Source organism: Rhinolophus sinicus, chromosome 2, assembly GCF_057876585.1.
Source record: "Rhinolophus sinicus isolate RSI-liver-muscle chromosome 2, RSI-T2T, whole genome shotgun sequence".
NCBI lineage: Eukaryota > Metazoa > Chordata > Mammalia > Chiroptera > Rhinolophidae > Rhinolophus > Rhinolophus sinicus.
Genome location: NC_142502.1, coordinates 145,922,537 through 145,938,764, shown reverse-complemented (window position 1 = coordinate 145,938,764; position 16,228 = coordinate 145,922,537). Strand labels below are relative to the sequence as shown.

Here is a 16,228-nt window from a genome sequence, read left to right as displayed (position 1 = left end):
ATCTTTTGTTTCACTGATTGGGACAGGGTATATAATTTAATATACAATAAGACATCCTATTTTAAAATGTTGACAGATTTGATCAATTTGTGACAAATACAGAGCTAATAAAGACTTACTGGGGAGACATCCCTTAGAATATTTTTAAAATATGTATGTATTTATAACTGAACAAATAATTTTTAAAAATGTATCCAGATTTCTTTCTCAGAGGGAATACTGATGTGTTCCATCCTACATGAAAGCAAAATTTACTTTTAAAATACTCTTTCTCTTTGGATTCTTTTATCTTTCAAGTAGTTTTTAAAATAACTTGTATTGAACATAGGGTCAGTGACATTTTTGTTGAGATAAAATTTATATAATATGAAATTAATCATTTAAATCATTTTAAAGTGTACAATTAACTGATTTTTAGTAGATGAGTCAGTGACATTTTGTGCAAGATTATCGTTGTCCTTAAATAGCACTGTATGTGATTTCTAAATTCTGTAGCTACCATATTTTAATAGGCAATATAAAATCTAGTAAACTAACATGAGCAGAATATACAGCAACAACTCATTTTCTTCTAATGATCATTTACCTGTCCACTTAAACTAAACATGGTTGAAAATAGAAAACAAGAAAGAACTACAAATAGCCAAAACATGTATCATAAAGCCGATGAACTAACCTTGATCTTACATATTTTATTCATGCAGAACTTATTTCTTACAAGATTGAGAGGTTTACAAGCTAACAGCATTACAAAAACAAAGCACAAGATGATGTATCAATGGAGAGGCTTGTTATAATATTTTCAAGCAACTTATAAAGTAGAAATCTTATTAAAACTTATTTGTTTCATAGAAGTTCTACAAAGAAATGAAATCTATTACAATTCTGAGGATACTTTGCCTAATTTAAGAATAGGGAATATCAGGAAGAAGAGGAATTGGGATGTCCAGAAATCAGTCTCGTTAAACTTCCAGATTTAGTCTCATTAGATAAACTGAGTTTAGAAAAAGGAAGCTTATGTTGATATTATAATAGTTTTTAAAAACTATCATTTTTTCTATATTATGAAGTTTTGAATGAACCTTTAGATTCAAGTTAGGCTTTTTATTTGTCTTCTTTGGAAGACTACATTGTAAAAAGACTCTAGTGGCTTCTAAACGAAAAAATATCACCCATCAATCCTAAAATCCCCTGTGAAGTACTCTATCTGATATAGGAGAAAATTCTTTTGAGATATGACATGTCTACATCTATAAATAAAGGATTATGTAACTTCCTGTGTTGGTTAATTTAAATGGAAATGTAGAGGGCCAGGGGTAGCTGACAATAAACGCTTCTTCAAAATCTTATGAAAACAACAAAGTCCTTTTTATTTCTGTGAAGTGGTGATTACTCACTGATTATCGATTTTCATATTAACACAATTCCAACTTGTGCATCCATATTTTATTACCTAGCAAGGCTTAATTCTTTTTTTTTTTTTTTTTAACTGTCTTTACAAAGAAAGTAATGCAAGGTAACCAACTATGCCCTACAAACATAAATAGAAATGATACTGAATAAGTATTGATTAAAACAAAAAGCACCTAAAAAAACCCCACAGCATTAATTCTTACCAACTCCAGAAGTTATTGATTCTGCATCAATGTCGCTAGCTCTTTTTCTTGCCACTTCAGCTAGTGCCAATTCACCCTTATCTAGTGCAAGGTAATGGATATCCTTTGGAAATAAAGCAAAGTAAAAGATTAATCCAAAGTGAATCTTGGTCAAGTTACAAAGCAGATTTTGAAAGAAAGAACTTATTGTTCAGATTACAAAACAGACATAGCCGATTTCTTTTTTGTATTTTCTTTTCCAGTGTAAGCAAATTTTTTTGAAATGGAGATCATAGATATAACTAATGGTAATTATTTAAATAAGTCATTTTGAGTCTTTGGGGAAAACACAAGTTTTTAAGTCACATGTTTGATATACTCAGTTTTGTCAGGGAATAAAAACCCTTAATTGCTATTTTCTTTGGTGAGATTTTAATGAAGGAAAATCTGAGAAAGCTTTTTCAAAATTCAGTTGTGTGGAATACTACCACACAAATCTGTCTCTGATATTTATGTGCCTGGCACATATTACTTTGTTAAAATTATTAATACTACTATTATTTTGAACTCATTCACTCAATAAATCATTGCTTACTAAGTGCCGGCTCTGTTGTGGGGTATACAACTCAATTATAATACCATGTCTCAAGAAGGTTTGAGCCTAGTGAGGAGACAGACCAGGACTAAACAACAGTTAATTAATTGCATAATAGTGTGACAGGTTTAATGGCAGCTATTTGCACAGAGTGTTCTGGAGCCAAAGAGGAGCAACTGAGCCTTGATCTGAGTCTTGAACTATCAATAAAAGTTACGCTAGGAGGGAAAATGAAGAAAAGGTGAGAAGAGAATAAATGAAACAGCGCATATACGTAGAGCAGCTTGAGAAAACAGTTCTGTCAGGCAATGGCAGGTTTTTCAATATGACAGGAGTGTTGGATGGGTGGAAGAAATCAGTGGAAAATAATACTAAAGAAGAGCCACTAAAAAGAACTTAGAACTCTTTTGGATACTCAGAACGATTGTTGGAATGAAAAAATTTACTGCAGTACAAATGGAAAAAGAATGTGAAGAGTTTACTATGAAGAATTACATGTAGGCTATAATCATGAAAAGATATTTCATTTTATTAATACTCAAATAAATGCAAATTGAAAATAATTTAATTTCAAATTTAAAAAATTAAGGTAATATTTACTGGTTGCAAAGTCTGGGGTGAGACAGGCACTTACATTTACTGGGAATATAAGACTTTATAGAGCACGGGTCTACAAACTATGACTGATGGGCTAAATACAGCCTGCCTTTTGTACACTCCTTGAGTTTAGAATGGCGTTTACATTTTTAAATGGTTGGAAGAACTGTGTTCTTATTTAACTGTGAATGGCTTTGGAATTAGCTTACGCTGCAGACTCGAAAATGTTTCAACCTAAAACGATAAGGCAAAATTACTTGTCTGTGAAACTTACACTGTGATAAAGTTATTTGAATGAGAACATTGTTTGACTTGTAAGTAATGTCAGGTTATGTTATACACTTCCTGCACCGTCAAAAGTTAAAAAAGAAGTGAGATCTCCATTTCTACACAAATTCCCAGCAATATATTTTCTGATTTTAATCCACAGCAGCGTTTTTCAACCTTGATGCAAGTGCAAAGAAATTTCCATATTCCAAAATTTATTTAACTGTGCAATGAAGGAACTTTAATTGGAAGTAATTAATTTGCAATGTAATGACATGCTAAAAGGCATTCTAGTCTTTTAGCTAATAGAATTCTAAAAATGACTTCTAATTGGTGAATATGCTCAATTAAAACTATACACTCATGGATTGGTATCAAGATTTGGCAGTACCTATCTATAAGGAAAGAAATCTGCAAAGGTAAAATATGTGAAGTTCCATCATAGATCAGCATTAAGAGATGAACATTTGCAATAGATTTGGATAATAAGAACACCAACTTTCAACCCTAATTAATTGAAATGTTATCCCCTACCCCAAATTCCATTATTCACATTTATAGATCTGTGTTACAATATTGTACTCCATTATTATGTTTTAATTTCACCCGTAAAGATTTATGGAAATTTCTTTCTTGTTACATACAAGTACTTCATAATAACCTCAAATTTTCCTCTTGGTTCATAAGCCTGTAATATTTGCTATCTGGCCCTTTATAGAAAAAAGATTGCTGATTCCATGTTTTAACAATATATCAGAATTTAAAATTTGCATGTATATACTTTAGGGAAATCTTAAGGAAATGATGTTACAGTGTATGTCCAAGATTGGTGATGTAGCATTATTTATAACAATGAAAAATTGAAGCAATTGTAAATATACATTAATTGAAATAATCACGAGTTTTTTTCTCTATCAATTCAGTGTCATGATACTTTCACAATAGATTCTTACGTTCAATAAAAAACTAGTATAATATAAAATATACACTACTGTATTCAATTTGCTAGTATTTTATTTAACTTCTGCATCTATGTTCTTAATTAAGAAAAGTCTATGACTTGACTTGGGCTTGACTACTAACAATCCCTTGACTGCTATTAAGGTTTTACTACACTTATAAGTTAGGTGGCTTTTTTCTATTTTCTCCTTGGCAATATTTGTATGTGATTCTTCACTGAAAATAAGTAAAAGATATGCAATGCATTTGAGAAAAAACTACCAATCATTACTGACATAAATGAACACCTGATTAAAATACAGACATATACCTGTTTATGGCTGGGAAGGCTATACATAATAAAGGTATCAATTCTGACCCCAATTCATCTGTAAAAATTGGTGGAATTACAGTCAAAATCCTTTCAAGGTTTTCATGGGACTTACAGGTTGATCTTAAACTGCATATGTAAAAACAAAGCCAAGAACATCTAAGACTTACTCTAGTTAACATTAAGACTCTATAACACTGGTATGCATACATACAAACCAAAGAAAAAGAAATATACCAATGCAAATATGGTTTTCTTTGTGAGTTACTCATGTTACTACTTTGTATTTAGCAGTAATATAATTTTTGGATGTAAGGTCTGTTTTGTCTGGAATTATTAAATTATTTCTGGAATTATTTTCTCTCTCTCACATTCTTCTTCCTTAATTCATCTTTATTTTTTAGTTATTATAAGAAATTGGGGTCACTAATTTGAAGAGGGTAAGCCTTAGTTGATATTGTATCTACATCATGAAGATTTTCATTTCTTAATCCTCCTGTTTGGAACACAGTCTATTTACTTGGTGATAGATACACTTATGGGCCTCCTAACTATTCATATACAGGCAGATCTTGGAGATAGGAGGGTTTGGTTCCAGACTGCCACAATAAAGTGAATATTGCAATAAAGCAAGTCACACAAAAATTGGTTTCCAAGTGTATACAAAACTTGTTTATACTATACTGTAGCCTAGTAAGTATATAAGAGCATTATGTCTAAAGAGCAATGTGCATATCTTAATGTAAAAATACTTTATTGCTAAAAAAAAAGCTAACCATCACCTGAGTCTTCATGAGTTGTAACTTTTTGCTGGTGGAGGGTCTTGCTTTGATGTTGACGGCTGCTGACTGATCAGGGTGGATGTTGCTGAAGGCTGGAGTGGCTGTGGCAATTTCTCAAAATAGGACAGCAATGAAGTTTGCTGCATTGACTGACTCCTGCTTTTATGAAGGATTTCTCTGTAGCATGCGATGCTATTTGATAGCATTTTACACACAGGACTTCTTTTAAATGTGGAGTCAATCCTCTCAAGTTCTGATGCTGCTTTAACAACTAAGTTATGCAATATTCTAAATCCTTTGTTGTAATTTTCCACAGTATCTTCTCCAGGAATAGGTTCCATCTCAATAAACCTCTTTCTTGGCTCATTCATAAGAAGCAACTCCTCATCCATTCAAGTTTCATCATGAGATTGCAGCAATTCCGTCACATCTTCAGGCCCCACTCCTAATTCTAGTCCTCTTACTGTTTCTACCACATCTGCAGCTACTTCCTTCACTGAAGCCTTGAACCCCTCAAAGTCATCCGTGAGTGTTGCAATCAACTTCTTCCAAACTTCTGATAATGTTGATATTTTGACTTTTTCCAATGAATCACACATATTCTTAATGACACCTAAAATGGTGAATCCTTTCTGAAGGTTTTCAATTTATTTTGCTCAAATACATCAGAGGAATCATGATCTATGGCAGCTTTAGCCTTTACAAAATGCATTTCTCAAATAATAAGACTTGAAGGTCAAAATTACTAATTGATCCAGGGGCTGCAGAATGGATGTGACACAAGTCAGTCCATACTGCCAACCCTTCTTATTTTACTGGTAAACATCCTTAAATTCTTTACATACTTGTATCAATTTACTTTTATAACAATACCTGGGCTTTATAAGTATTTACTTAACTTTTTTCCACTTACCCTCCCTACTGCGTCCTGATGATTTACCCTTGCTTGCCTTGTAACAATTTCTGATTCCTAGTTTTTCCCTCCTTAGGGTATGGAGAACTTCTGATGCTTCTCCCAACTTTGGGAACAGTCTTATCCTTTGGGCATTTAGGTTTTTGCTGTTTTTCTTAAATCTGATTTTGTCAGTTTTACATTTTTTGGTGGATTCCTCACAGCTGCTGGTCCATCATGTACTGTTATTTTGAATTCCAGTTATAAATTTGAAACATACACACACACCCCATCATTTCTAGAGATTTGGCACAGATGGAAGGGTTAATGTATACACTCAATCCAATGTCTTAAAACAGACGAGGTACATTTCATTTATAAGTTAATTCTTCAGAGTGGAGACTTCTGATTGGAGAAATCTGAACTTGGAAATCCAAGACAGGATTGAGTCACTAGAGGCCTGAGAAATTTATATTCATAATATTTAAAATTACAATTACAATGTATGTAATAAATGGTAATTCATACTTCAGAAGTTAGCAGGTATGAAACTCCTCTATATAGAAACAGTGCCAAAGAAACAATTTTATGTCAACTTGATAACCAAGCAAATGCTTAGGAGTGGCAGTTGTAAAGTCACACTACAGAAACCATGCCAGTGAAAGACAAACTACCCAGTACTATCATGCCAAGGGAAGGCACAGATGGCTGGAGAGCAGAAGCTATAGGTCTTTTTATAGCATTATCAAATGGCACACACATGACATTCCAATTGGTCCTGATCCAATGGCCAAGGTTAATTAATTAGGGACGCCACATGAGAATGTTCATAAGGCAAAGTCATCCTCATGCCATCCAAGATGGGGCAGAGGAGCAAACTTGGGTGGCAATTGAGTCTTTGATGACACAGTAATAATTAAGTTTCAGAGGTTTTTTAAATTTTCAAAAGCAGAATAAGGTCCCAAAGACGCAGAATTAAAATCACCATTTCTGTGACCAACAGAAACAGACTTCCAAACCATACAGCTTCTATGTAGAGAAAGCACGGACAATAAAGAGTCTAGAGCTGTGACGATAGAGAAAAATATTCTTTTCTCTTAAAAATTTTAAGCAATCTCAGAATTACAGAGAAGTTTCAAGTAAAGTACAAAGATCTCTTTTTTGAATAATTGAAAATAGCCAACACATTCTTGAATACTTTAGTGTTTACTTCCTACCAATTAGGACATTCTCCTCCATAACCACAATCAAATTATCAAAATCACGAAGTTAACACTGGTAATATTTCTCCTACTTAAGCAATGAAACTTCACCAATTGCTCCAATAGTGCTCTTCATATCACAAACATCCATTTCTTTTTTCTTTTTTAAAGATTTTATTGGGAAAGGGAAACAGGACTTTATTGGAGAACAGTGTGTACTTCCAGGACTTTTTGCCAAGTCAAGTTGTTGTCCTTTCAATCTTAGTTGTGGAGGGTGCCGTTCAGCTTCAAGTTGTTGAACTTTCAGTCTTAGTTGTGGAGGTTCGCAGCTCAGCTCCAGGTCCAGTTGCTGTTGCTAGTTGCAGGGGGTGCAGCCCACCACCCCTTGTGGGAGTTGAACCGGCAACCTTGTGGTTGAGAAGACACGCTCCAACCGAGCCATCCAGGGGCTCAGCGGCAGCTCAGCTCAAGGTGCCGTGTTCAATCATAGTTGCAGGGGGCAGAGCCCACCATCCCTTGTGGGACTCAAGGAATTGAACTGTCAACCTTGTGGTTGAGAGCCCACTGGCCCATGTGGGAATTGAACCGGCAGCCTTCGGAGTTAGGAGCATGGAGCTCCAACGGCCTGAGCCACGGGGCCGGCCCAAAAACATCCATTTCTTGATGCATTTAACTATTTCTCTGTAGTCTCCTTTAGTATAGAGTTCTTCATTCTTCCTTCATTTACATAAACCTGGCATTTATGAAGGGTAATAGGCTAGTTATTAGAATGTGCCTCAATTTGGGTTCAACTGACATTTCCTCACGATTAGATTCAGGTCATGCACTTTTTATTTTGTAGGAATACCACAGAATGGCTAGTGTGTTCCTACTGCAACATATTATATAAAGTAGCAAATTATTTTGACTTGTTCCATTATTAATGATGGCATTTTGATCACTTGATTAACATGGTGTTTACCAGCCTTCTCCAATGTAAAGCAACTGTTTTTCCTTTTGTAAATAATACATATCTTGTGGAGAAATATTTTGAGACTATGTAAATAGCTCATGAAACTTTCTCTCATGCTTATAGCATCCATGAATGATTCTTGTCTTATTCAATTATATGTTTGTTGTAACGTTTGCTAAATTGTGATTTTCTCATTCTATCCTTTCTTTTACATTTATTAGTTGGCTTTATTTTTTTTTAAATATTTTTTAAAATTTCTATTGACTGTTTTTTATTTGTAGATCTTATTTAAATTTTTAAGAAACTCCTCTAGACACTATATACAATCTTAATTTATCATGGTCTGCTTAGAATTAATACTGTACCATTTAAGGTAAAAGGTACGAACCTTACAACAGTATAATTCCATTTACTCTCACCCCCATTCACATGATGTTACTGTCATTCATTTCACATCTACATATGTTATAAATACCACAATGCATTATTTTTGCTTTAAACAATTATCTTTTATTTATTTATTTATTTTTAATACATGACTTTTATTGCATCTTTACAATATCATAAATAACTCTGAGGAAACACCCATCATCTTGGTATTTCTGTAGCTGGACAACTTAGATCTAGTTCATCAGCCTGCTGAACTGTTCCTTTTTCAGAAACATAGAAACATCCCCAAATTTTCTGATATCTTTGTTTTTAACTATTGTGGCTTGTTGAATCAAAGCAGCTGAATTTGATACAAGTTCAATGTCATTTCCTTCAAGAATTAACTCATCTTTCTGGGTTGAGATGCTGACCAAGCAACATCTGACTTCATCAAACCCGCGGATGTATTTTCACCCAAGAAATTTCGGATTTCAACAAGAGAACCATTCTCCTGAATAATGACATTGATGGGGCCGTGAGCACACACAGCTCTCATCTTGTAACGGAAGCCCAATGTAACACCCTTGATCATGTTCTGTACGGGACTACATAGAGTGCGAACAGGAGCCAGTTCCTTTCTATTTCCCCACCATTGGTCAACCCGGAGCCTCTTCTTTTCTTTCCAAGGAGACTGAGTTGTACATGGATGTGATTGCAATCCCTCCACAGGGTGCCCCTGGGGCCCTTCCCAATAACGGTGCGTCTCTTCAGAGTGATGTCCACATTTTCTGGGATGTCCACCGTCTGATTGCTGAGAATGGTCTTCATCCTCACAGTAGATACAGCAAAAAGTAAACAATTATCGTTTAAATAAATGTTTACATAAGGAGGAATATTTTTATTATTAATCCACATAATTAACATTTCCAGAGCTCTACATTCTTTTGTATAGATAGATAAGGTTTCCACATAGTATCATATGTATTCTGCTTGAAGAAATTCCTTTAACTTTTCTTGTAGTGCAGGTCTGCTGGTGCTGAGTCAAAATTAAATTTATTTTACCCTCATTTTAAGATAATTTTCACTGGATATAAAATTTTGTGTTGAAATTTTTTTATTTTTTTTCAGGACATTAAAGATGTTGTTCCATTATCTTTTGGCATCACTGTTCCTGATGAGAAGTTAGCCACAATTCATGTTAGGTACTTTTATATAATTTTTTGTTTGTTTTCCAGGTATTTTAAAGATTTTTCTCTTCATCATTGGCTTTCAGTAGTTTGGATATACTGTACCAAGATGTGGTGTGCCTGGGTATTGCTTCTTCTAGCTGGAGTTCACTGAGCTTCGTGGATATGTAGACTAATGTTTTTCACCAATGACATGTATTTTAAACTACCTGCTGTTTTGTCTCACAAGTTACTGAAGCTTTTTTCATCTTTATCTTTTATTCAGAGTTGATGATTTCTATTGATCTGTCTTCAAGTTCACTGATCCTTTACTATACAGTGTCCAATCTTCTGCTACTACTATCCAGTGAATTTTTCATTTCAGATTTTATGTTTCAGTTCTAGAATTTCCTTTGCCTTTTTAATTTTTTTATTATATTAGTTTCAGGTGTACAAAACAACATAATGATTAGACATTTACACCCCTCACAAAATAACCCCCCCCCCAGTCTACTACCCCTCTGACATCATATATAGCTGTTACAATAGCATTGACTATATTCCCTATGCTGTACCTTACATCCTGTGAATATATATTTAATTACTTGAGCTTCAGCATGGGGAATATAATCAATAATGTTGTAAAGATCATGTAGGGTGCCAGATAGGTACTGGACTTATCAGGGAGATCACTTCATAGAGTGTAGATGCCTGACCACTGTGCTGTACACCTGAAGCTCAAGTAGAATAATATTGAATGTCTTTTGCCCCTTTTTTCAATAGTTTCTGTGTCTCTGCTGAGAATCCCATATATTCAGTCATTATTTTCATCTTTTCCTTTAATACCCTTGAACATATTTATAACAGCTGCTCCAAAGTTCTTGTCTGCTTATCTCAACATCTGGTCATCTAAGGATCTATTTCCATGTTTCCCCAAATGTAAGACCTAGCCGGACCATCAGTTCTAATGCATCTTTTGGAGTAAAAATTAATATAAGACCCGGTCTTATATTCTTTTTGGGAAAACATGGTGCTTTTAGCTCCTTTTTCTCTTCATTATGTATCACATTTCCTGCTTCTTCACATATCTAGTAATGTGTTACTGTGTGCTGGACATCATTGATATCACATTATAGGGAGTTTGGAGTACTGTCTGTCTTTAGAGAAAACTGAGTTTTTTACTAGAAGGGCATTAAATTAGTGGTGGATTTTATTCCTGTCAAGTTTGGTTTTATGATTTTTAAATGCAGATCTATTTAGTTTAGTACATAGTCTTAGGATGTGTCCCTTATTCTTACAATCTGGCATTACTGGGGTTTCATATAAATGCCTAGTGAGGTTGTTTTACTTTGACTGAGCCAGAATTCCAGTATCTCTCAGTATTGTGCCACCACTCCATTCAGCTCTTGGTCTCACAACAGTGACTCTTTGGTAGGTCTACTTGCAGCCTACCCTTCCTAGCCTTTGAAGACTTCTGGATCCCCACTCTTCACACAGATTCTCCCTTTCTGGTGTCCTACCCCACAAATTCTAAATCCCTCATCATCCCTGAATTCTGAACTAATCTGTGGCTTTTCAGCCAAGTGACATCACTGATCTCTGCTCTGGAAATTGCATACAGGGCTCACCTGTGTATTTCACATTTTTTGAGTATCAGAGTCCTGCAGTTCTTGTTGTCCAACATTTTGTTTACTTTTATAGTGGTTTACAGTGGGAGGGCAAGTCTGAAAAACAATTTGTTCATTAGCTGAAAGTGGAAGATCCTCCTTCTCTCACTAGTAATATTTTACAACAGTTGAGCCAATACTAATTACATCATTATTCCTCTTCAGTTGGGTTTTAGGAAACAACTTTTAACTACAGGGACCAATGAGAAGCTGATTCTTTTCTAAAAGGAGATCGGGGATAGATAACTATTTAAAACTTTACACCTGTCCCAGTTCACATGATACCTTAAGATACAACTCTTTTTTTTGTCTTCAAATATGCAGTTGAGTTTTTAAAGAGCAGACTCACGGTCCTGGAAGGTCTATCAATATAATGTCTAGCGTAAACCACAGCTATCTCAAAGAAAATCATGCCTAAATGTGTATGCTTCCTTGGAAGTATTCTTCCCTGGAACAACAAGGAGAAAAATAGAGAAATGGACAATTGGTGCTACAGTTCTGTGATCCTTTTAATGTTCACTGCACAGACTTTTCATTAAAGACTAATATTAAAAGCACTTAATTTGGGTGAATCATTTTCCCAGTAAAACTGGGGTTCAAGCTAGATCACATGTCTTGCTGCAATAAGCAGTCTTACTGAAATCTTTGTGAATTTTGTTAAAGAATAAAAGGAAAGGATAGTTTTCTTGGACTTAGGTATGGGTAGTGATCAAATTATAAATTGCTAAGCTTTGGATAACTTCCACATCTTTAGTTTATATAAACAGTTTGGTGTAATTGGAAATGGCATGGATTTGAGAGTCAAATGCACCTGAGTTTGAATCACAATTCTGCTCAGTTTTTCTTATAATAAGTTTTATCGACTATAAAACAGGTATAATAATTCTATCAGTTAGGATTATTATGAGAATTAAATGAGATAATTTATAGAAAGCCTTTGGTATAATGCCTGGTACCTTGCAGGTGATCAAGAAAAGCTAACTCCTTTAATTTTGTGATATGTAATGATTTTGTTGTTGATAATCATAAAGTATTTGGCATACCCTCAATCGAGACAAACTATAAATTTAAGCAGGCATAAACACCAATATCTTTGATTATCAAAAGGAAAGCCTTGCATTGTTAATCTTACAAGATTAAAATAATTCTTTAATGTAAAGAGCTGAAAATGTATTTTATTTTCTTGAAAATGAGTTAAAATGTGAAAAAAATTAGGCCTTTCTCTTTAGTGCTTTTACTGTAATTAAGTGACAAATCCTAGTATACACAACATTTTATAAAATTTCATTTGATCCATTTGGGGCATAAAATTGATGACATGTCATGCTTAAAAGGAGAATTTGTGACATTTAAGTCTCCTAGTGATTAATAGTTCAAACATAATACCACACTTCAGGGAGTTATACAAAATTGGAAATCAGCTAGTGCCAAGTTTAACACTTCACTCACCTTCCAAAAATAAATTGCAGAAATTCTGATTCTGGTTATCCAGATAAGGATATACAAGACCAATACTCTTGCTGAGAGCAACTAGAACAGCTGAATAAATAATTTTTTAAACTCTGTTTGAAGACATTCGAGAACCACTAAGACTGAGTATCTGACGGACCATGATCCTAGATAGGAGCAAAGCCAAGAGAGGTAAAACTGACATTTGGTGCTGCTTTTGCTTTTCAAAGAATTTGCCAATTTGTATTGGTAGCCACGAGGCTGAGAAATTTAGCAGAAAGTGGTGTTTGAGAAGTTGAGATCAACTGCACAGAGTTTTAGGGAGAGTCACTGTGGAGGAGACAAGACTTTCAACTGGATTCCTGAGGGTCTACACTCTTGATATAAGCATAAAGTGGAAATAAACTAGCTTTCAGACTAAAACTCAGGTTCAAATAAACTCAATCCCAGAATGGATTAAGGTGTTGTTTGACTTTTGCCCTAACTGCCTTCCAGAAGCAAAGGTAAATTTTTTCTGGAGGAAAGAAAATAACTTCATACACAGCCTCAAATTATCCTATTTTTCAAATGCTATGTCCAATGTTCAGTTAAAAAAAATGAGGAAAACAAAAACAGATGCTTATAAACAGAGATCTAAGGGATGGTTGCTAGAGGGGAGGGAAATGGAGAGATGGGTGAAAAAGGTGAAGGGGAATATAGTCAGTAATATTGTGATAAGTTTGCACATTGACAGATGATTACTACAATTAGTGGAGTGATCACATTGTAAGGTATAAAAATGTTGAATCACTATATTGTATAGCTAATATGACTAATATATGCCAAATAGACTAAAAATAAATATTTTAAAAAGTGCAAAGAAATAAGACCAAATGACCCCAAAACAACAACCAAAAGATCCACCAAAAGGACATTAATCAAGAGAAAAAAATTATAGGAAAAATGTAACTAATCTAATAAAAGGGAAAAATGGAATAATACAGTTAATACAAAAGAGAGCAATGATGGTCAGCTAAACGGACATAGAATAGATGTGACATGACAAACACAATTGTACTATCTATTATGTTATACTTCAATTAAATAATCCAATTAAAAGACTAATTATGAGAGTTTATTTAAAATATCCAACTCTATATTGCTTACAAGAGCTATAACTTAAACATAAGGAAACATGGATATATGGTATATGAAGGATGCATGAAGTACATGCAAACCAAAATAAAGGTGGTGTAAGTATACTTTGAAATGAAGTAGGTTTTAAGACAAGAAGCATTACTAGAAAACAGAAGAATGTTTCATAACGATAAAAGATCAATATACCAAAAAAAAAAAAAAAATAGTTCTAAATGGGCATGCACCTAATTAACACAGCCTTAAAACAAATAAAAAATGTAGACAAGTTCACAATCACAGTGGAAAATTTTAAAACAGCCGTCTCAGTGAAGATATAGAAGATTTGAACAGCGTGACTAACAAACTTGATTTTATATAGAACGCTTTTCTCAACAACTGTAAACTGCAGAGTATACATTCTTTTTAATGCACAAATTTTACCATTGACCATATAATAAGCTATAAAAGAAGTTTCAACAAATTTCAAAGGGTTGATATAATACAGAATAGGTTATGTGTGTGTGCGCGCGCGCCTTCTGGGAGAATGTTCATTGTGTGAAATTAGGAAATGTCTTTTTAAGAAACCATGGGCAAAGAAGATTTCACAACAGAAATGTTACAGGTATTCTGAGCTCAGTGAAAATAAAAAAACATAAAATATTTTTTAAAAACATATAAAAATTTCAGAACAGTCTTGCTTGAATAGAATTATACCCCTGAATGCATACATTACAAAATCAAAGCTGAAAAATCCATGATTTAAGCAACTATCACAAGAAGTAGAATAAGAACAACAAATTTAAATAAAGTTGGAAGACTTATACTACTGGGTATACTTATATAGTATAGTAATTAAGAGAGTTTGATACTAGTGCAAGGATGCAGTCTAGTGGTAGACCTACACTTATATATGGACACCTGATTTATGACAAAGGTGGCCCTGTAAAGCAGTAAGTAAAGGACAGTCTTGTCAATAAATGGTCATAGATCAACTGGATATACATATGATAGAAATAAATTTTGAGCCATACCCCAAAAAATTAGTACAGGTGGGTTGTAGGTTTAAATATTAACATTAAAATAATAAAACTTCTAGATGATAAAAAAGGAGACTATTTTCAAGAACTTGGGGGTAGTAAAAGATTTCAAAAGCAGGATACAAAGAGTATTACCCACCCCTGGCAACCACTATTCTACTCTATTTCTATGATACAAGCTTTTTTCTTTTTAAGATTTCAGATAACAAATGATACCACATAGTATTTATCTATCTGGCTTATTTCACTTAGCACAATGTCCTCCATGTTCACCCATGTTGTAGCCAATAGCAAGATTTCCTTCATTTTTATGGCTGAATAATATTCCGTGTGTGTGTGTGTGTGTGTGTGTGTGTGTGTGTGTGTGGTGTGTCTCACATTTTCTTTATCCATTCATCTTTCAATGGACCCTTAGGCTGTTTCCGTATCTTGGCTGTTTGTGAATAATGTTTCAGTGCACATGGGAATACAATGTCTTTGAGATAATGATTTTCTTTCCTTCAGATATATACCCAGAAGTGGGATTGCTGGATCACATAGTAATTTTTTTTTTTAATTTTTTGAGTAACCTCCATACTGTTTTTCATAATGACTGTACCAATTAACTTTGCCATCAACAGTATACAAAAGTTCCCTTTTCTCCACATCCTTGTCAAAATTTGTAATCTCGTCTTTCTTGATAAAAGTCACCATAACATGTGTGAGGTGATATCTCATTGTAGGTTTTGGTTTGCATTTCCCTGATGATAAGTGATGTTCAGCATCTTTCATGTACCTCTTGGCCATTTGTATGTCTTCTTTGGGAAGATGCCTATTCAGGTCCTTTGCTCATTTTTTAATCAGATTATTTGATTTTTTGCTTTGGAGTGTATTAGTGCCTTATGTATTTTGGATATTAACCTCTTATCAAATATATGATTTGCAAATATTTTCTCCCATTCTGTAGATTGCTTTTGCTTGTCAATTGTTTCCTTTGCTATGAAGAAGGCTTTTCAGTTAATAAGATGTAGTCCCACTTATTTATTTTAGCTTTTGTAGCCTATGCTTTTGGTGTCTTATCCAAACATCATTGCCAAGACCAATGCGAAGGAGCTATCCCTTGATGTTTTCTTCTAGGAGTTTTATGGTTTCAGGTCTTACATTTAAGTCTTTAATATACATATACATATACACACACATATATACATATACACACACATATATACATATATATATATATATATATATATATATATATATATATATATATATATTTTATTTTTTATTTTTTTT

General features: G+C 33.8%; 1 protein-coding gene across 10 annotated transcripts in view; it reads right to left on the bottom strand.

The window, feature by feature from the left end:
- The window catches only part of WDPCP (WD repeat containing planar cell polarity effector), a 307,863-nt gene that overhangs the window by 92,943 nt on the left and 198,692 nt on the right, over positions 1 to 16,228 (bottom strand). For 8 of the 10 annotated variants that reach the window (XM_088796122.1, XM_019717842.3, XM_088796121.1 and 5 more), the window contains one exon: positions 1,617 to 1,719. The exons of 1 other annotated variant lie outside the window; for it this stretch is intronic. In XM_088796122.1, coding sequence (XP_088652248.1) covers positions 1,617 to 1,719 — 103 coding nt within the window. Of the gene's footprint in view, positions 1 to 1,616; positions 1,720 to 8,823; positions 9,351 to 11,315; positions 11,412 to 16,228 lie in introns of those variants that run through there. One more of the 10 variants, XM_088796126.1, reaches the window with a different exon arrangement.